General features: G+C 49.0%; 1 protein-coding gene across 4 annotated transcripts in view; it reads left to right on the forward strand.

Annotated features, from left to right (window-relative positions):
• The window catches only part of DLGAP2 (DLG associated protein 2), a 645672-nt gene that overhangs the window by 593737 nt on the left and 31452 nt on the right, over positions 1-20483 (forward strand). For 3 of the 4 annotated variants that reach the window (XM_070781742.1, XM_070781741.1, XM_070781743.1), the window contains 2 exons: positions 16178-16527; positions 17300-17341. In XM_070781742.1, the coding sequence (XP_070637843.1) occupies positions 16178-16527; positions 17300-17341 (392 nt within the window). The remainder of the gene's footprint in view (positions 1-16177; positions 16528-17299; positions 17342-20483) is intronic. The other variant, XM_070781744.1, reaches the window with a different exon arrangement.

Genomic DNA, 20483 nt, shown 5'->3' on the forward strand with positions numbered 1-20483 from the left:
ATGTAGGTCAAGTGCAGAGGTTCTCCCAGAATGGCCACCACCCAGGCCGGTTAATTATTCCTCAGATGACATCTGGCCACTTCTGAAAAGAGGTCCTCAGTGGCCCACTAACTGCAGAATCGTCGCGGGTGATCCTTCCAGTTTTGATGTTGACTCCCTGGACAGGTAAGAATTATTCAGGCATGTAAAATGACTTTGAGGGGACTGCCTTTCTTTAAGTGCAAGATATCCAAACACTCAAAATACTTTTTTGACTGAGAAAAGTACTCCGCCACCAACTTCCTTTTGCGTTTACAAAGACACCAGAGCTGTTCAAAGCTCAGACTTTCAGTTAGCACTAGCTGGTTGTCATTTCCTTTCAGTAGGGGTATTAGGCTAAAACAGAATTTGGATAGGGCATTTTTACGTTCCCAGATTTGGAGTAAGAGATAGAATGAGGTTGAGATTACTCTTTCGACCCATTTTCAGGTGCCAGAAGAAGTAGAGTGCCACACACGTGTACAGTGAGCTTGGTTTACGGCTTCAGACTTGGGTTCTGAAGTTGGTATTTTTCACTGATCCTTTCAAATGATGGCTAGGTGGCAGCGAACCATAGTCAGGAAACCATAGACTCTGGGGACATATATTCATATATGTAGAGCATTCCCTCATAAACTGATTACATTGAATTTACTTAATTACATTGGATTTACTTCATCCTAACATAGTAATTAAAACACAGAGTCATGCTGTGCTTTTTAAACACAAATGATGGGGAAGCTTTGAAAGTCCCAGTGGATTTATTATAAAGCACATTTATACCTCTGTTTACCCATTTATAAATGTTCTTTATGATAAATCCACTGGGACTTTGGTTTGATCCCTGAGTCGGAAAGATGCCCTGGAGAAGGAAATGGCAACCCACTCCAGGATTCTTGCCTGGAGAATCCCATGGACAGAGGAGCTTGGCGGGCTACAGTCCTGGGAGTCGTAAAGAGTCGGACACGACTGAGAGACTGAGCACAGACAGATGTACATTCATTTATTACTTTTTGGAAGCCAAGGAGGAAAGAGATAAGGAAGGATGAGGTGACTGTGTCTGATGTCGCCATGAGTGTGAATAAGAAGGAAGGCTTCGCCAGCTGAGGAGCATGGCTGTTTCTGGGATGGCAGATGAAGGTCCTCTGAATTCCTGTGTGGCAAATGCAGGGCAAGGCCGCGTACCCGTTCATTAAAGTGTCTGTGTGTGCTTTGATCTCTCTCTCTAAAAGGAAGTCAGTGTTTATTGGTTTCTAGCAGGCCATTCCTTCACTGCCATTTTGGTCAGTCACACAATCAATGGAATCCAGTACACAAATATTTATTTTGTGCCTTATGTCTATAAAATACTAGAGAGATACTTCGTGAAAGAAAAGGAAACGGAACTGAAGTAGGTTTAGAAGCTCTGGGCGTATCTGCAAATAGGTAATCACCGTGATCACATTTTCTCAGCTGATACTTGGTAGTTAACATGTAGTCCCTTCTGTTCATGAATATTGAGTTATTACAAAATGGTCTATGATTCATGAAACAGTCAGAGTTCTCTCCTCTTCCGAAGACTTACAACAGGAACTGAGACCCCAGGTCTCAGCCATGGGACAGAGGAGTCTCATCCCGCCCACTCGCCCTTTCCCGCAGACTGGGGCTTAGTTGTCTCTGCAAGGGAAGTTTCTAAAAGGCCTGTGCTCTCTGGCAAATGGTGCCAAAAAGAAATGAGTTACTTTGGCGTTGTGGGCTCTTTACAAGGCACATGCTGTGTGCCTGTCAAGGGATGCTCAGAGTCTGTATCTGCATGCATTAGATGCAAGCCCTGTCCACTGTCCTACAGATGAGGCCGCCACCGCAGCAATCCCACCCACACTTGTCCACATCTAAATGCCGCGCCAGACTTCAGCTCAGGGAGCCCCGGCCTGGCACCCCAAGGCCTCGCCTATGGGCCGAGATCAGGGAGTTCCTTTCCTAAAGCCCCATTTGAATGATTCTTTCTCTTTTCTCTTCAAAATTAAGTTGGCTTTTTTTTCTAGTCATACATTATTACCAGGTAGGTGTGACCTTTAGAGATGTTTGTGTTTCTTTGTCTCTCTCTTTCGAAAGAATAACCATGAACCTGGTACTAACTGAATATTAAACTAGACCTCAGGTTCAGGCAGAAAAGTCCATTGGATTTTATACATACCGTGGTGCTTTTCACAAAACTATTGTGAGGTTGCACTTGGAGCCTGTCACAGGGAGCACCCGTGTGTTGTAATGATGTATTTGGCTCCGTGTCTCCTTCCTGGGGATGGGAGAACAGGGAGGCAGGGATTTCCTCACTGCTGGGTCCCCAGGGCCTGGGATATGCTAACCATTATAGAAGTACTTGCTGAGTCTTTAATGAAAACAGTGAACAAATGGATTAATCAGTAAAGGACGTTTTCTGAGCTGTGCTCAGGTGGGAACACTGTTCCCAGGGTAGGTGGGTTTGCTCTGTGACTGAGATTCTGAACTTAGAGCAGGAGAATAAAAATGTTCATTGAACGCTGACAGCAGTGTGCTGTCATCCAGAGAGGCGTGGATCAGCAGCCTGGTTCTTCGTGAGGACTCACTTAGAACTTCTTTGTGCTTCATGGCAGACTGCGTCATCTGTTTTCCAGCTCTGGGTGTCAGGTCAGGTTTTCTGTTTATAAAGAATATTGTGGGAAGTGGAGCCCAGGAAAGGGAGTCAGCCGGCAGGCCGACACGTTACCTGCAGTCTCTGAAAAGACAGTAAATGGTCGCCTTGTCCATGTCTCCCAACTTTCTTATAGAACTTTATGGGAGAAGTCCCTGGCGGCTCAGTGGTAAAGAAGCTGCCTGCCAATGCAGGAGACTTGGGTTCCATCCCTGGGTCAGAAAGATCCTCTAGAGGAGGGCATGCCAACCCACTCCAGTATTCTTGCCTGGAGAATCCCATGGACAGAGGAGCCTGGGAGGCTACAGTCTATGGGGTCACAAAGAGTCGAACACGACTGAGCAACAGAACAACAAAAGGCAAAATTTATGATGTATTCATTAGATGCTGAGCATCAGTAGGTGTAAATAGCTCGTTACATGTTATTTTTACCCTTGCAATTGGTGTCATCGTTATCGCTTTATTAACTGTGCATTGGAAGGTTTCTCCCTTTTCCTTGAGTCAAGAGACAGTAGTAACTCTGATACTTTAACTCGTGGGGTCCACAGCCACACCTGCCTTGTTTGCCACAAGCCGACGTGAAGTCAGTGATTTCATCGTGAAACAAAGCACCAGCCCGGAATTACTCCCCCACACATCGTGATGGAAAAAATACTGTTCTGGCACAACTCTAATGTGGGCTTCATTCCTGATTACACGTCCCCTGTGAAACGAGGTGCAGCCCACAGCTCTGAGGACAGAGGACAGTGCCACCCGCTGCTCCATCTGCAGATCCTCCAGAAGCAGACTGACTCCAGTCTCCCCCAGCTGTGTCCCTGTGGTGGGTCTGTCAGCTTTTCCACTGAAAAAAAATCAGTGTTTTCCATGATTAGCATTTTCAGCTAAGTTGAAGCCTCCTGTTCTCACAGACTCGGGACACAGCTGTTTCCCACTGGACACCTGATTGGGGGGAACCACCCTCTGCACCCCGTATGTTTCAACATTCTGTCTTGTCTGTCCCCACAACCTCAGGACTTGCCTGTAAATCAATCCTGATGTTGTGTGATTTTGTTTACAGCCTGGCCCCTTGAACACTCAGAATTCTGTACTTAGAAACTTATCTGACTCTCTATACCTTTAAAAGTTGCCTCATTCTTAGCTTTTCCTTGGAAAATCCAAGTTCTTCTTGTCCAAAGTGGGTTTTAAATATTTTAAATGAAAACAGGAAGTGTCTCAAACCATGAAACAGCTGTCATCACTTCATTTTACTATCTGCAAGATGTTAGATGCTGGCTAGACTGTAATTTCTTGCTAATTAACACATGGGAACTGGATGTCTTTGCTTGTGGCCCATCAGAACTTGTGCGGCCCACACGAGTTTCTGTAACTTCAGGGAAACCACGGTGCTCATGTTAGGGGGATGAGACTTCTGCATCCTGAGTGACTTACGTATGTTTTGAGACTGACATTAATTAAAGTGTCAAAGTAGCTTTAATCTTTTATGTTGAATCTTTGCCTTTGGTTTGGGTTCTCCAATATCCAGACTCTCAATTAGACATTCATGGGCTTGATTACTGTAATTCTTTTTATGCTGTTATCTTTGAAGTTCTAATTAAGAGAGTGCAATGAATTTAAGTGTGACTGTTACATTCAAATAGAATGGTGAAGACTGCCTTTCGAAGTATATTTTATGTTGATTACGTATTTGTGCTTTATATGATAGAATGCTAATTTTTAAATTTCCTTTTGGGCTTGCAAATGGCTTGTAAGGACCAAAATCAAAAATGGTGTCCAGAATTCCAGGTGTGGAGGGATAAGGCACCCACTGAAGTAACGATGTGTTTGCATTTGAGATGACTCATGGTCATGCGGAAGTAGAGACTGTGGGTTAGTTGATTTCATCCAATTCAGGTTCAGTTCAGTTCAGTCGTGTCCGACTCTTTGCAACCCCATGAATCGCAGCACGCCAGGCCTCCCTGTCCATCACCAACTCCTGGAGTTCACTCAGACTCACGTCCATCGAGTCAGTGATACCATCCAGCCATCTCATCCTCTGTTGTCCCCTTCTCCTCCTGCCCCCAATCCCTCCCAGCATCAGAGTCTTTTCCAATGAGTCAACTCTTCGCATGAGGTGGCCAAACTATTGGAGTTTCAGCTTTAGCGCCATTCCTTCCAAAGAACACCCAGAGATGATCTCCTTCAGAATGGACTGGTTGGATCTCCTTGCAGTCCAAGGGACTCTCAAGAGTCTTCTCCAACACCACAGTTCAAAAGCATCAATTCTTCGGCGTTCAGCGTTCTTCACAGTCCAACTCTCACATCCATACATGACCACTGGAAAAACCATAGCCTTGACTAGATGGACCTTTGTTGGCAAAGTAATGTCTCTACTTTTCAATATGCTATCTAGGTTGGTCATAACTTTCCTTCCAAGGAGTAAGTGTCTTTTAATTTCATGGCTGCAGTCACCATCTGCAGTGATTTTGAAACCGAAAAAAATAAAGTCTGACACTGTTTCCACTGTTTCCCCATCTATTTCCCATGACGTGATGGGACCAGATGCCATGATCTTCGTTTTCTGAATGTTGAGCTTTAAGCCAACTTTTTCACTCTCCACTTTCACCTTCATCAAGAGGCTTTTTAGTTCCTCTTCACTTTCTGCCATAAGGGTGGTGTCATCTGCATATCTGAGATTATTGATATTTCTCCCGGCAATCTTGATTCCAGCTTGTGCTTCTTCAAGCCCAGCATTTCTCATGATGTGCTCTGCATATCAGTTAAATAAGCAGGGTGACGATATGCAGCCTTGACGTACTCCTTTTCCTATTTGGAACCAGTCTGTTGTTCCATGTCCAGTTCTAACTGTTGCTTCCTGACCTGCATACAGATTTCTCAAGAGGCAGGTCAGGTGGTCTGGTATTCCCATCTCTTTCAGAATTTTCCACAGTTTATTGTGATCCACACAGTCAAAGGCTTTGGCATAGTCAATAAAGCAGAAATAAATGTTTTTCTGAAACTCTCTTGCTTTTTCAATGATCCAGTGGATGTTGGCAATTTGGTCTCTAGTTCCTCTGCCTTTTCTAAAACCAGCTTGAACAACTGGAAGTTCGCGGTTCACGTATTGCTGAAACCTGGCTTGGAGAATTTTGAGCATTACTTTACTAGCGTGTGAGATGAGTGCAATTGTGTGGTAGTTTGAGCATTCTTTGGCATTGCCTTTCTTTGGGATTGGAATAAAACTGACCTTTTCCAGTCCTGTGGCCACTGCTGAGTTTTCCAAATTTGCTGGCATATTGAGTGCAGCACTTTCACAGCATCATCTTTCAGGATTTGAAATAGCTCAACTGGAATTCCATTACCTCCACTAGCTTTGTTCGTAGTGATGCTTTCTAAGGCATCCAAGTTAGTTTACCTCAAATAGAGTGTTTCTCCAGATCCCCCTTCAATAGATTTGCTAACCCAACACTGAAGACCTACAGGAAAGTCTTTACAATGGAGTTCCTCTGCTTTGTGTCATCTGCTGAACAGAGAGGTGGGCTTGTACTGATTGAACTTCGCCTGGAGGAAAAGCTCAAGACCAGCACGGTCCTGGAAGACTATGGCCTGCGGCCGCTGTCAATCACCATCCCCGTTGGCTGATCTTGACTGTTGAGGCACTCAAGTGCAGCTCAAATGTGGAGGAACTGATGCTTAATTATAGTTTAGGTGTTTCGATATTTTTTTCGTTTTTTTTTTTTTTTTAATTTTATTTTTTAACTTTACAATATTGTATTGATATTTTAGAAGTTTGTTGTCATTTAGCTGAGTCATATCTGACACTTTGTGACCCCTTGGACTGTAGCCCACCAGGCTCCTCTGTCAATGGGATTCTCCAGGCAAGAATACTGGAATGGGTTGCCATTTCCTTCTCCAGGGGATCTTCCCAACCCAGGGATCAAACCCACGTCTCCTGCACTGTAGGTGGATTCTTTACCTCTGTGCCACCTGGGAAGCCTTTAAAAGTTCAGATGGACAAAGCCATCTGGAAGGTGGCCCTTCTCACAGAACCAGAACAAATCCACGAGGTTTTAGGCACAGTCATCGTCCAGGTGGAGAAGTCCGCCCTTCTGTCGCTCAACCAGCAGGTCTGTGGCTGCAGCCTCTTCCCACCTGCCGGCTCAGCCTCCTTCTGACCCAGGGCTTTGAGTCATTTCTTCAGAAAGAGTCCAAGTGAGATGAACTCAAGCCGGCACGTGCCTGGGAAAGCCTGATTTTCACGCGCCTCATCACTCGGCTCTAACAGAAGAATTAACCAAGTTTCCTTTAAGCATCAACACTTTTAGTTCAATGCTGTTTTCTTTTTTTTTTAATGTGCAATTTTAATCAATTTTGGCTTTGTTTCCTTTTTTTTTTTTTATTTATTCCTTTATTTCTCATGTGTTCCCCATCCTGAACCCTCCTCCCTCCTCCCTCCCCATACCATCCCTCTGGGTCGTCCCAGTGCACCAGCCCCAAGCATCCAGCATCGTGCATTGAACCTGGACTGGCATCTCATTTCATACATGACATTTCACATGTTTCAATGCCATTCTCCCAAATCTTCCCACCCTCTCCCTCTCCCACAGAGTCCATAAGCCTGTTCTATACATCAGTGTCTCTTTTGCTGTCTCGTATACAGGGTTATTGTTACCATCTTTCTAAATTCCATATATATGCGTTAGTATACTGTATTGGTGTTTGTCCTTCTGGCTTACTTCACTCTGTATAATAGGCTCCAGTTTCATCCACCTCATTAGAACTGATTCAAATGTATTCTTTTTAATGGCTGAGTAATACTCCATTGTGTATATGTACCTCAGCTTTCTTATCCATTCATCTGTTGATGGACATCTAGGTTGCTTCCATGTCCTGGCTATTATAAACAGTGCTGCGATGAACATTGGGGTACACGTGTCTCTTTCCCTTCTGGTTTCCTCAGTGTGTATGCCCAGCAGTGGGATTGCTGGATCATAAGGCAGTTCTATTTCCAATTTTTTAAGGAATCTCCACACTGTTCTCCATAGTGGCTGTACTAGTTTGCATTCCCACCAACAGTGTAAGAGGGTTCCCTTTTCTCCACACCCTCTCCAGCATTTATTATTTGTAGACTTTTGGATCGCAGCCATTCTGACTGGTGTGAAATGGTATCTCATAGTGGTTTTGATTTGCATTTCTCTGATAATGAGTGATGTTGAGCATCTTTTCATGTGTTTGTTAGCCATCTGTATGTCTTCTTTGGAGAAATGTCTATTTAGATCTTTGGCCCATTTTTTGATTGGGTCATTTATTTTTCTGGAGTTGAGCTGTAGGAGTTGCTTGTATATTTTTGAGATTAGTTGTTTGTTGGTTGCTTCATTTGCTATTATTTTCTCCCATTCTGAAGGCTGTCTTTTCACCTTGCTAATAGTTTCCTTTGATGTGCAGAAGCTTTTAAGTTTAATTAGGTCCCATTTGTTTATTTTTGCTTTTATTTCCAATATTCTGGGAGGTGGGTCATAGAGGATCCTGCTGTGATGTATGTCAGAGAGTGTTTTGCCTATGATCATAAGAGACTATTATCAACAATTATATGCCAATAAAATGGACAACGAGGAAGAAATGGACAAATTCTTAGAAAAGTACAACTTTCCAAAACTCGACCAGGAGGAAATAGAAAACCTTAACAGACCCATCACAAGCATGGAAATTGAAACTGTAATCAAAAATCTTCCGGCAAACAAAAGCCCAGCTCCAGACGGCTTCACAGCTGAATTCTACCAAAAATTTAGAGAAGAGCTAACACCTATCCTGCTCAAACTCTTCCAGAAAATTGCAGAGGAAGGTAAACTTCCAAACTCATTCTATGAGGCCACCATCACCCTAATACCAAAACCTGACAAAGATCCCACAAAAAAAGAAAACTACAGGCCAATATCACTGATGAATATAGATGAAAAAATCCTAAACAAAATTCTAGCAATCAGAATCCAACAACACATTAAAAAGATCATACACCATGACCAAGTGGGCTTTATCCCAGGGATGCAAGGATTCTTCAATATCCGCAAATCAATCAATGTAATACACCACATTAACAAATTGAAAAACAAAAACCATATGATTATCTCAATAGATGCAGAGAAAGCCTTTGACAAAATTTAACACCCATTTATGATAAAAACTCTCCAGAAAGCAGGAATAGAAGGAACATACCTCAACATAATAAAAGCTATATATGACAAACCCACAGCAAACATTATCCTCAATGGTGAAAAATTGAAAGCATTTCCTCTAAAGTCAGGAACAAGACAAGGGTGCCCACTTTCACCATTACTATTCAACATAGTTTTGGAAGTTTTGGCCACAGCAATCAGAGCAGAAAAAGAAATAAAAGGAATCCAAATTGGAAAAGAAGAAGTAAAACTCTCACTATTTGCAGATGACATGATACTCTACATATAAAACCCTAAAGACTCCACCAGAAAATTACTAGAACTAATCAATGATTATAGTAAAGTTGCAGGATATAAAATCAACACACAGAAATCCCTTGCATTCCTATACACTAATAATGAGAAAACAGAGAAATTAAGGAAACAATTCCATTCACCATTGCAACGAAAAGAATAAAATACTTAGGAATATATCTACCTAAAGAAACTAAAGACCTCTATATAGAAAACTATAAAACACTGGTGAAAGAAATCAAAGAGGACACTAATAGATGGAGAAATATACCATGTTCATGGATTGGAAGAATCAATATAGTGAACATGAGTATACTACCCAAAGCAATTTATAGATTCAATGCAATCCCTATCAAGCTACCAACAGTATTCTTCACAGAGCTAGAACAAATAATTTCACAATTTGTATGGAAATACAAAAAACCTCGAATAGCCAAAGCAATCTTGAGAAAGAAAAATGGAACTGGAGGAATCAACCTACCTGACTTCAGGCTCTACTACAAAGCCACAGTTATCAAGACAGTATGGTACTGGCACAAAGACAGAAATATAGATCAATGGAACAAAACAGAAAGCCCAGAGATAAATCCACGCACATATGGACACCTTATCTTTGACAAAGGAGGCAAGAATATACAATCTCTTTAACAAGTGGTGCTGGGAAATCTGGTCAACCACTTGTAAAAGAATGAAACTAGAACACTTTCTAACACCATATACAAAAATAAACTCAAAATGGATTAAAGATCTCAACGTAAGATCAATGCTGTTTTCATAGAGATCTCCCTACCATGGCTCCTTCCATCTTGAGTAGTGTAATGAGCCTTCCCTTGTGCCCGGAGCCTTGAATCGGCCTTGAGAGGCTCCACGGAGAAGCCTTCTCCCCATGCTGCTTCCTCTCACAGCCACTGTTTTCGGGGTGAGTCTCACCAACACATCTGATCCCTGAGACCTAGGCAGGATCCAGACCAACTCAGGAAATGCAATAAAGCAAAGTGCATGTAATCTCCCCCTAGAACCACAAAACAGCCTGAAGATCTCCAGGGATTTCATAGTGTTAGGCACTTGGTAAAAAAAAATCAATGTCAGGTTTTAAAACCAAAGGGATGTTCCTGCCTGGACTCAGTTTAAAGAGAAAGAGAGAGAGAAAGGGAGCTAGGACTTACCTGGCAGTCCAGCGGCTAACACTTTGCCGTTCCAATTCAGGGAACACGTGTTTGATCCCTCGTTGGGGAGCTGGATCCCACATGCTGCCCAGCACAGCCAAAGAAAAGGCAGAGAGAGAAAGTAGTCAGGCCTTCAGGATACCTAAAGAAAGTTATCGTTTCATTTTTTACTTCAAAATTTGTATTTGATCACTTTTATTTAAATAAGTTTTGAGATTGTTTAGAAGTCTGTTGATTCATCTGCTCTTTGAAGCTGTACATACTTCAGTAGAATTACATTGCTAAGTTAAAATTAAAATTTTCATTCGTATATGATGTTTGTCTGACCTACATGTAGAAAATGATAGACAATACAGCCTGTACCTAATAATTAGCTCAATCATTATTACCCAAACTGTTCAACTGAATAATTGAATATTTTTCTTGAATGTGTAAAAGGATATCTATAATTACTTATTTTAATCAGTGGCAGCAAATTAACATGATCAAATGCACATTTTTAATTCTTTCTTCTTCATGGTCTTCTTTTTTTTTTTTTATGATTGGCTGCACCTCACAGCTTGCCCGATTTTAAACACCAACCAGGGATTGAACCCTTGCCCTCAGCAGGGAAAGCATGGAGTCCTAACCACTGGATCGCCAGGGCGTTCCCTTTAATTCTTTCTTCACTGTATTTTCCAGCTTCTAATTCTAAGAACTCATTTAAGAATAAACAATTCAAAAAAGAAAGAATACACAATTCTGTTCTACAAGTTGTAAGTACCAACACATATCTGTCAGGAGAGTGGACTCATGAATGAATATAGTGATATACCCATATTTTTTAAAAAACTCTGTCTCAATGCTATTTTATTTATCTAAAATATTTTATTTACATTAAGCTTTATTTGCCCCAAACTGACAACAGATTTTTAAATTATCAAATTCAGAAGCATTCAGTTGACCAAGAATGTAAAAGTGGTGCAGCGTCTGCAGTGAGTGGCCCTGTCCAAGGCCACAGGGGGCCTGCCGTGTGCATACACCTGACGGGGAGGCACAGGGCCATTGAGAACCTGTCTTCAATGCCTGTCTCACGGTGTAAACTGCAAATCCCGTTTGGCTTCTGTACTAATGTGTGGGCCTGGATCTGGTGTGTGCGTGTCTGGAACTTTTATGTGTATTTTTCCATGTGTTTCTTTAGCTTGTGTTAAGTTACTCACAAAACATTAGGTAGCAGCTGTTTATTTCCATGAAGTGTATGTGTTAGATTCTCACTGGGGCCGTTACAAGGGGATCAAGGGACAAGTGACAGGTATTTTCAGGGGCTGCAAAGCACCCCAGAGAAGCCATACTTCCCTCGGCCAAGGTGGTGGTGGAGCTGCAGGCAGGAATCCTCACTGGTGCAGCCAGGACTCTCCTTGGCCGCTGGTGGCTAAAGGCCACTGCAGATGTCCTCAGGGGAGCCCCATGTTCTGGTGGGACCTGACATCCACTCTGGCCCTAAGAACAGCCTCAGGGGCCCCCCCAACACAGTGTGGAAACAGCATGAACGCGTCCTTTCACTGTGCTGCCCCTCCCAGCTGGAGTATAGACTGTTCTCTGCTACGCTGCAAACAGACTTGTTGTTCATAAAGTCCTGTCTGACTCTTTGTGACCCCATGACCGCAGCACTCCAGGCTTCCCTGTCCTTCACTATCTCCCGGGGCTTACTCAAACTTATGTCCATTGAGTTGGTGATGCCATCCAACCATCTCATCCTCTGCCATCCCCTTCTCCTCCTGCCTTCAATCTTTCCCATCATCAGGGTCTTTTCTAATGAGTTGACTCTTCACATCATGGGGCCAAAGTATTGGAGCTTCAGCTTCAGCACCAGTCCTGCCAAGGACCCCCCTTTTAATTAACTTGTTAGGAAAGTGTGTTGTCCCACTACATTTTTACAAAGAAATCAGTGTATAAATTCATATTATCACCCTGTGGCAAACGCATTCCAAGTTGAGAAGATGTGATAGTGGATTTTCCTGTGACCGTGGACATAAATTGCAATACTGAAAATAAGACAACCAGACAAGAAGGGAGTTTGGTTGCTTTGTCAGATTTTCAGTCTAAGTTGCACTGGGTACATTTAGTCAGATTCATCCTTTTTAGCAGGTGAAGGGAGTCCCTTGAGGTTGAGCATGACACGGGGGCGAGCTGTGCTGGACGTGGGCTTTGTCGCGTGGCGGGCATCAGCCCGGCTTCCTGCGAAGGTGTCTCGTTGTGTTTGTCGGTCCTCGCACGCATGTCCTCACTCCTGGGAGGTGAGCACGGCCAGAAAGCCCACCGTCTGCTACTCTGTGCTCACCTCCACACTGTGAACATAAACACACCTGCGAGAGCGAGGCGTCGCTCTGTGACCTGTGCCCCTGGCTTCCTCAGTTGCCTGCATTGTCACCACCAGGAGCCGGGAGGCAGGTGCCATTCTTCAGAATCAGTATTTCTGCTTAAGAGAAGCAACTAGGACCACCCCCACCCCCCGTTGTAGGATGAGGTCCGGGGCGCTCAGCCACAGCCACGGCGCAGGGGCAGGGGAGGGCACCGCCTGCTCTCGGCAGGGTCTGCAGACACGGTGGCAAAGGATAAAGACCCTCCTTCCTAAATGAGCTGTGCTCCCTGCATTCCCACGAAGACGCCACCAGCTCTCAGTGTTTCACGTGAAAAGCTGCCAGTAACCTCTCTTCCCATCAATTCACATGTAGATACTGTGCTTGATTCCCTTGTCATAGCGATGTTATGAGCGGTGGAGAAAAGCTCACTGAGAAACAAAACGTGATGTGGGAGAGGTGTGGGAGAGAGGTGAATGCACTTTGCACAGCCAGCCGTGTCCCGGGTCAGGAAGGCGGACCTCAGCCTGACCCCATGCAGGGAAAGACGGGCCGTTACAGAAAGACCCGGCCACCCACGTCCCTTCATGTCACAGGGGAGCGGGTGGGCCCCGCCTGAAACACGAGGTGATGGCCTCACTTGGGTTTATTTCTGAGCTGGTCATCTGTGTGGTGGGGCCTTCCTGAGCCTGGACAACGTCCAGTAGCACCCCGGCCTCTCCCCTTCCCCGTCGTAACCACCAGTAGTGTCCCCAGATGTCGCCAGGGTCCCCTGGGAGAGAGGGGTGCAGGTTATCCGGGCTGAGCAATGCTGGCTGACACTGGAGGGTCTGAGATTCCCCAGACAGGGAAGAAGGGCAGGGACCTGTCTGGGGCCCCTACGGTCCCCAAGAGGGTACAGCCAGCGAGCCTTCCCCAGGCAAGCAGCCGTCTGGGGGCAGAACAGGGCAAGGCCCCACCCCTGCCCACTGTCCCCTGCACCTGCTCTCCTCAGCTGGTCCATGAGACATGGGAGGCCCCTGGTTCCTGAAACCCCAGCCCCCTTCCTGCTGCTGAGTCAGCGAGCCAGGACCCGGCTGAAGGGAGGTGGCACTCCTGTCCCCAGGGCCAGCAGAGCATTCACAACCCCTCATGCGTCTCAGGGCCTAACTCTCCCCAAAGGGTCCTGACGATGTCCAGCCTCAGCTGGCAGTACCCAGACCCTTGATCACTCCAGATCCCAGGGTGTCTTCTCCACCCGCCAGCAATCACAGTGAAGCCTGAGCTGCTCTCTTATCTTACTGAGAAGCCCAGATACATTCATAGTTTTTTTTCTCTGTGGCCAGAAACAACCTTCTTGAAGAAGGTGGGTTGGCTGTGCTTTTTGCATTTTCCTTCTTCTGGAACAGTCCTTCTGTTCTGCAGTCACTAGCCCCCAGAGGGGCTTCCCGGATGGGTCAGTGGTAAAGAACCCGCCTGCCAAGCAGGAGACGCGGTTCAGTCCCTGGGTCGGGAAGAGCCCCTGGAGGAGGGCACGGCAGCCCACTCCAGCATTCCTGCCTGGAGAACCCCGTGGAGGAGGGGCCCAGCCTGACTCCCGGGACCTGGTGTCCTCAGTGACCATGCCCCCATGGCGATGATGCTGGGGTTTCAGCAAGCTCACTAAGTGCTGGGTTTGCTCCAAGGGGGCTTGCAGGGCACGACTGTAGGTGTGTGCGGGGGGTTGAGGGGCTGTGGTGAACCGTCCAGGGGTCCCTGAAGCTTTGTGAGCTCCAGGGAACAGGACTGACCGCGGGGCCTGGGCAAGAGTTACCACAGGGCTGGAGGGGATGCATCACAGTTGACTCTGACCAGATGGACGGAGGTCTTCTTAAACCGAAGGATTTTAGCCACTTGAACACCACGGGTGGACAGGCCTGGTGAGGAGAGTGAATGAGCCTTTAAGAAGCAGCTTCAGGCAGCAGGGCCCTGCCACTCGAGGGGGGGAGCCGCCCGCCCTCGGTGGGGAGGGCCCCTCCTGCTGCCGGTGACACACCCTCTGGGCAGAAGCACTTCACACTCACTTCAACGTCAGCTAGTCCTCAGTGCTGGAGGTCGGAGCTTGGGAACACTTTCTCAAACATCAGAATCTCCCAGAATAAAAACCTGGAGTAAAGTCAGTGTTCAACAATTTTCCTTTTGGGGCTGATGAGCATTAAGGGGGAAAGTCTTTAAAAAGACTTGTTTTAGAGGTTTCTCTGTTGTAGACAATGTTCAGAGTCCATTTTTCTAACAGCCTTCTTCCTACCTCTGTTTTCTACCCACACATGCCTCTTTCCCATTCACCCTTTTGAAAATGTGTGCATTTTATTAATTTTCATGTGCAGTTTTTATGCCTTTAAACTCAGATCCTCCTGACGTGATAAACTCACTCGGTTTTATTTGTTGATGTCCATCTGGGTGACACTTGATGCTTTACTTCTTGGGAGAATCCACTCACACAGATTTAAAAGTCACTGGCAGGGCACCTGCAGCCTGGGAGTGCTGGTTGGAGTCCCTGCAGGTGGGAAAGGAGTTGACGCATCTCCTCAGCATGCAGCCGACTCCTGGCTCAGCTCTGCAGGCCCTTAAAGCAGAGCGGCTCCATCTGCCCCCGGGGAGGGGGCCGCCCCCCGGGCCACCCACCACCCTGCCTGGTCCCCAAGCCAACTGCCCTCGCTCACCTGCCGCCGGCGTGGCTGCCAAGTTTGCTGATGATGAGGGCCCCCGGGGGGTTCCAGCCAGTTCTTCCTTCCAGGGAAAGCAGCACAGCCAACCTCAGGGGGACGTCCACTCCCATCAGAGCAGCTGTGAGGTTTTCCTGCCGTGAGAATCGGGACCACCTGGGGCCCAGCACATACGGCTGCTGAGTTTGGATGCCTTCTAAGGGGCGTTCAGTACCGTTTCAGTTCCAGCTGCGCTAATTCCCTTCAGTGGATTTCCACCCCCTGGCCTTTGTGGAGCTGTGATATGGGCACAGGGCGCAGAGGTGAACTGGGTGGACGTGGAGACCCAGCTCCCTTCTCAGCCGGCCCCACGGTTTATACCCAGCGAGCCTGTGCTCACAGGGAGCAGACAGCTGCTGTCCCTGTGTGTCTTCTCCGTGATGAAAATAATACCTGTTCACCAGAAGCGTTTGTGGAGCACACAGAGAGCCTTCCGCCACACCGTCGCTGATGAGTGTGCTGCTAACCTCTCTTCGTTCCCAGGCTGTCTGTGCAAACACAGTCTGTCTTAGTCTGGAGAAAACCGCGCAGGCCCTGCAGTTCTAGCTCTGCGTATAGGATGAGCCCCTCTTCAGTGCCTGACCTGCATGAGGACGGGGGCTGCCCTCTGTCCTGCTGAGTCAGAAGTCACCTATTCTGCCTGATTTGGGGGTGTTTTCATAATTTTTCACTATTAAACACACGTCCGCGTAGACTGTCTCTAAGCATAAGGCTTCCCCCACACTCTGCGTCCTCTCTTAGGCTGAACGCTGGGGGAGCTGTGTGGCTGGCGGGTACTGGGCGGGAGAGCAGGCTCAGCGGGCGGGCACCCCGCTGACCTGCTGTGTCCCCCTTGCAGGCGTCACCTATGCCAGCTACAAGAAGACGCCGCCCCCTGTGCCCCCCCGCACCACCTCCAAGCCCCTGATCTCGGTGACGGCGCAGAGCAGCACCGAGTCCACGCAGGACGCCTACCAGGACAGCCGCGCCCAGAGAATGGCCGCCTGGCCCCCGGACGGCCGCGGCCTCTACAATTCCACGGACAGTCTGGACAGCAACAAGGCCATGAGCTTGGCTCTGGAGACGGCCGCGGCACAGCGCCACGCCTCTGAGGGCCAGGGAGGCGCCACGCGGACGGGCGACAAGGCCATCCTGGCGTCCAAGGCCGAGGAATTCCTCAAGAGCCAGCGCTCCTCCATTGGGGTCCAGGTACCTGCCCGCGTGCACGCCCCCCCGCCAGTGACATGGACCCGGTCCTCGTGGGGACCCTGCAGGCAGCCAGAGTCTCTGAGCCCCAGCTTTCGGGAGAAGCCAGTGGCAGTGCAGTGGGCAGAGGACCCCCAGGCATTTCCAGGGGCAGCCAGCAGCATGGAGAGTGTGGAGATAGGTTACTCTGATGCATGAGAAGGAGGGTTTGGGGTTGAAACCCAATCTTTCTAAAGCTCTTTAGTCTTTTGGGCTTTGGGACCGAAGGGAAGGACTGGGAGGCTCTTTGCAGGAAACAGGGGCACATCTGCTCAGGGGCCCCAGAAGTCCCCACGCCAACCCCTGGGTGCCCGCGGGTTATTCTCCTCATTGTGTTCTGATCACCAAGAGCCAAAACAGCTGCCCCTGCACCGACACCCACCACCGAGTCCACTCGAGTTCCAGGAGGGGAGGGACACAGCACCATCCAGCTCCCGCTCAGGAGTGAGGCCCGGGACTGGCCTCTCAGGGATCGCATGTCTGGTGACCCCCAGCCCAGGCAGGATCAGCAGCCAGGCAGGTTCTCGGCAAGCCCGGACACCTCCGTCAGCCCAAGTCCTGTGGGGCGCTTTAAAAACCCTAAGCCTCCATTGCTCCAGAGAGAAGGGCCCACGCAGGCGTGAGGGGGAGCCACGTCTCAGGCGTCGTGGGGCCAGGGGCGACAGGCTGGCGAGCTGCCCGCTTGTCGGGTCCCCTGAACCTGGTCTCCACACTGTGGCTTCGTTGTTTTGTTTAGGATTCTGAATTCCCAGAGCATCAGCCATACCCAAGGTCAGATGTAAGTACCAAAATACGCCCCGGAGCCAAGTACGCATGAATTTTACTTCCGCCCTTTCCGGGTTATTCATCCTCCGCTCTCGTCGCCTCTCTGTCCTCATCTATATGCCAGGCTCTATGCTAGGTGCTCCCATTGTCGCGAGGACCCTTGCCTCCCCGGAGACGAAGTCAACCCCCTCCTGAGGACACAGCTGGGGCTCTGAGCACCAGTGACCCCCACAGCCACAGCCGGCTGGGCCGAGGTGCTGGCCCGGGTGCCTGCTGCTCTCAGGGTCTCAGCCTTTACAGTCACATCTGCTGAGGAGACCTGTGAGGCCCCCAGGCTAAGAAGCTCACCTCCCTGGGCGCCTGTGACCCTGGTTTCCCACCTGCCACCTTCCATAGGCTTCCTGCGGGCTGCCCATTGAGCCGCAAACAGGGCTGGAGGGTCAGGTTCCCACTTCTCTGAAAACAGTGGGAACATTCCAGACAATCAGGTGCTTTCAGATTGTCCCAGAAGCCCACAGACCTGCCTTATCCCCCTCCCACCTCCACGTCACCCCCAGGAGCCGCAGACACCCCATTCTGCCTCCAGCTGCCGAGCTTCGCCCCAGAGGGCCCCCACGTGGTCCCATGGCCCCCCTCCCACAAACCCCTGCAGACCCCCAGCTGCATGTCGCGGGCGGCCGGGCGCACCTGCCCCTCTTGGTACCCAGAACCTAGCACAGCGCCTGGCACATAGCAAGCTCTCGGTCAGTGTCGGTGGGCGAGCGTGGGTGAGTGTGGGTGAGCATGTGAGTGCAGGGGCTCGCTGTCCTCCCGGCAGCCAAATAGTCACAGGACGGTTGAGTGTGTCAGCTCGGTTGGCCCAGCGGGGTGAGCTGGAAGCCAAAGAAAACGTTACCCAAGGAACTCGAGCGACAGAGTAGGGGTGGGGGCACCAGCCGGGAGCAGGGGGAGGTTGAGCTGATGGAAGGACCACTGCACACGCCTGGAGAGCTCCTGGGAAGTGCTGGAGGGCATCGAGGGCTCAGGGCCCAGAGCAGAGCAGTGCGGAGAGCGCGGCCGGGGGCCAGCTTGGGGAGCCACGTGGATGCACCGAGTCTGCGCCCAGACCCCCGGGCTACCCCCATCGTCCTCACGGGAGCCCCACCTGCCCATGGGGGCCACATCCAGTCTGGAATGGGGAACCCGAGGCTGCGGGCCAGTGACGGGAGGGGGGACCCCAGCGCACAGAGAAGGATGACTTGAGGGGCATGCCTTGCCCCCCACAAGCCTGCTCTGGTTCACCCACAACCCCATGTGGAGGACAGCTGACCCCACCCGTCACCCTGTCCTCAGCTTACAGGGAGGGCGGTGGGCATCCCTGTGTCCATCTGGCACTGCAGGGACAGTTCCCGCTGGGCCGCCGCCCAACGTCCCAGGACACAGCGTCCAGGACTCCTTTCATTTTACAAACACTGTTCTTCCCGCCGAGCAGGGGCCCCTCCTGCCTGCACCTTCCCTGGAGCCCAGGCCCGGGACAGGGGCTGATGTGCGGGGTCCTCAGCTGAGCCCATGACGTCCTGCACCAGGCCCTGTGGGTTGGGCTGCACCCGGGCCTCCTGGTGACCTGCCCCTCACCTGGACGCCACACCTGGCCCTACCTCATTTCCTCACAGTGACGGTGACATGAACGATCTTCTTTGCGTTCATTTTGTTTTTATCTGTGATTTGTCTGTTGTTGCAGGGTTTCTACCTTTGTTTTGTGTGTGTGTGGTCTGATGTCCAGGGATCCTTCCATCCTGTCTGCCTCAGTCATCCCATCTCTAAAATGGGAGTGATGCCCACCGTGTGATGTCATAGGTGGTCACTAGATTTAAACATCCTCCCCAAGGCTACACCCAAGAGTCCCGGGCAGGTTACATTCCCCCGAGCCCCCCACCTTCCTGCCTGCTTCTGCTGGGGCTTCCAGCATCTCACAGAGCAGGGGAGGCAGTTCACCTCTTAACTATTGGACTCATAGTAGGTCACCAAGAAAAATGTGGGGACTCCATGTGGGAGCAACTCACCCACTTTGCTGTGTGGGCTTTGAAGGCAGAGTCTAAGATGAGCTTCTTTAGAGCAAAAACCCGAGATCAAAGCTCAGCCAACATTCTACTAACAGCCTCCTGCTTTCTGGTCCCTCCAGCTGCGGGTGATCAGCCATGACTTTCTGAAAATCTGGGCCATACACACATGCACTCACATATCACACATGTGCTGCACACATGCACACTCTCATGTGCATCCTCATGCATACACACAAGCATGCACACACATGTACATCCACAGGTATTGCTCACGTGTACACGTGTGTGCTCACACACATACACGCTCATGTGCACACATAAGCATGCACACAGAGGTGCGTACTTACATGTACACACATGCACTCACACATGTATGCTCTCGTGTACACACGTGCATGCACACATGCATGCCCACAGAAGTGAGCTCATGTGTATACATATGCACACTCTGTGCACTCTCATATACATATATGTGCATGCACACACAGGCATGCCCACAGATGTGCACTCAAGTATACCCATGTGCACACTTTCATGTTTGCACTCTCATGTACACACATATGCATGCACACAAATGCACGACCACAGGTGTGCACTCACATGTACACACTCACACACGTGCACTCTCTTGTGCACCCTTCCCCTGCTCTTCATGGCCCGTGGCTCAGTGTCAACCCCTCTGTCACGGCCCAGGGACAAGAGGCGGGTGCTCCAGGAGCCCAGCGCCCACCACTCACATGGCAACAGGGAGGCTCCATCCCCGTCCACCAGCAGGCACCTCCAATCAGCACTGCCTCAGAGAGGTCACTCACATACACAGGTTCTGCCGACTCCATCTTTCTTCTCCATGCCTAGTTCACCCTGGCTGTTATTGTTGTTTAGTTGCTCAGTCGTGTCTGACTCTTTGCGACTCCATGGACTGTAACCCACCAGGCTTCTCTGTCCATGGGATTCTCCAGACAAGAATACTGGAGTAGGTTGCCATTTCCTTCTTCAGGGGGATCTTCCCAACCCAGGGATCGAACCCAGGTCTCCTACTCGGCAGAAGATTCTTTACCACTGAGCCAGGGAAGCCCCTAGAACATTGTAGCTCTTGTAAAGATGAATATGTAC

The sequence above is a fragment of the Bos indicus genome, chromosome 27 (genome assembly GCF_029378745.1).
Source record: "Bos indicus isolate NIAB-ARS_2022 breed Sahiwal x Tharparkar chromosome 27, NIAB-ARS_B.indTharparkar_mat_pri_1.0, whole genome shotgun sequence".
NCBI classification, from domain to species: Eukaryota; Metazoa; Chordata; class Mammalia; order Artiodactyla; family Bovidae; genus Bos; species Bos indicus.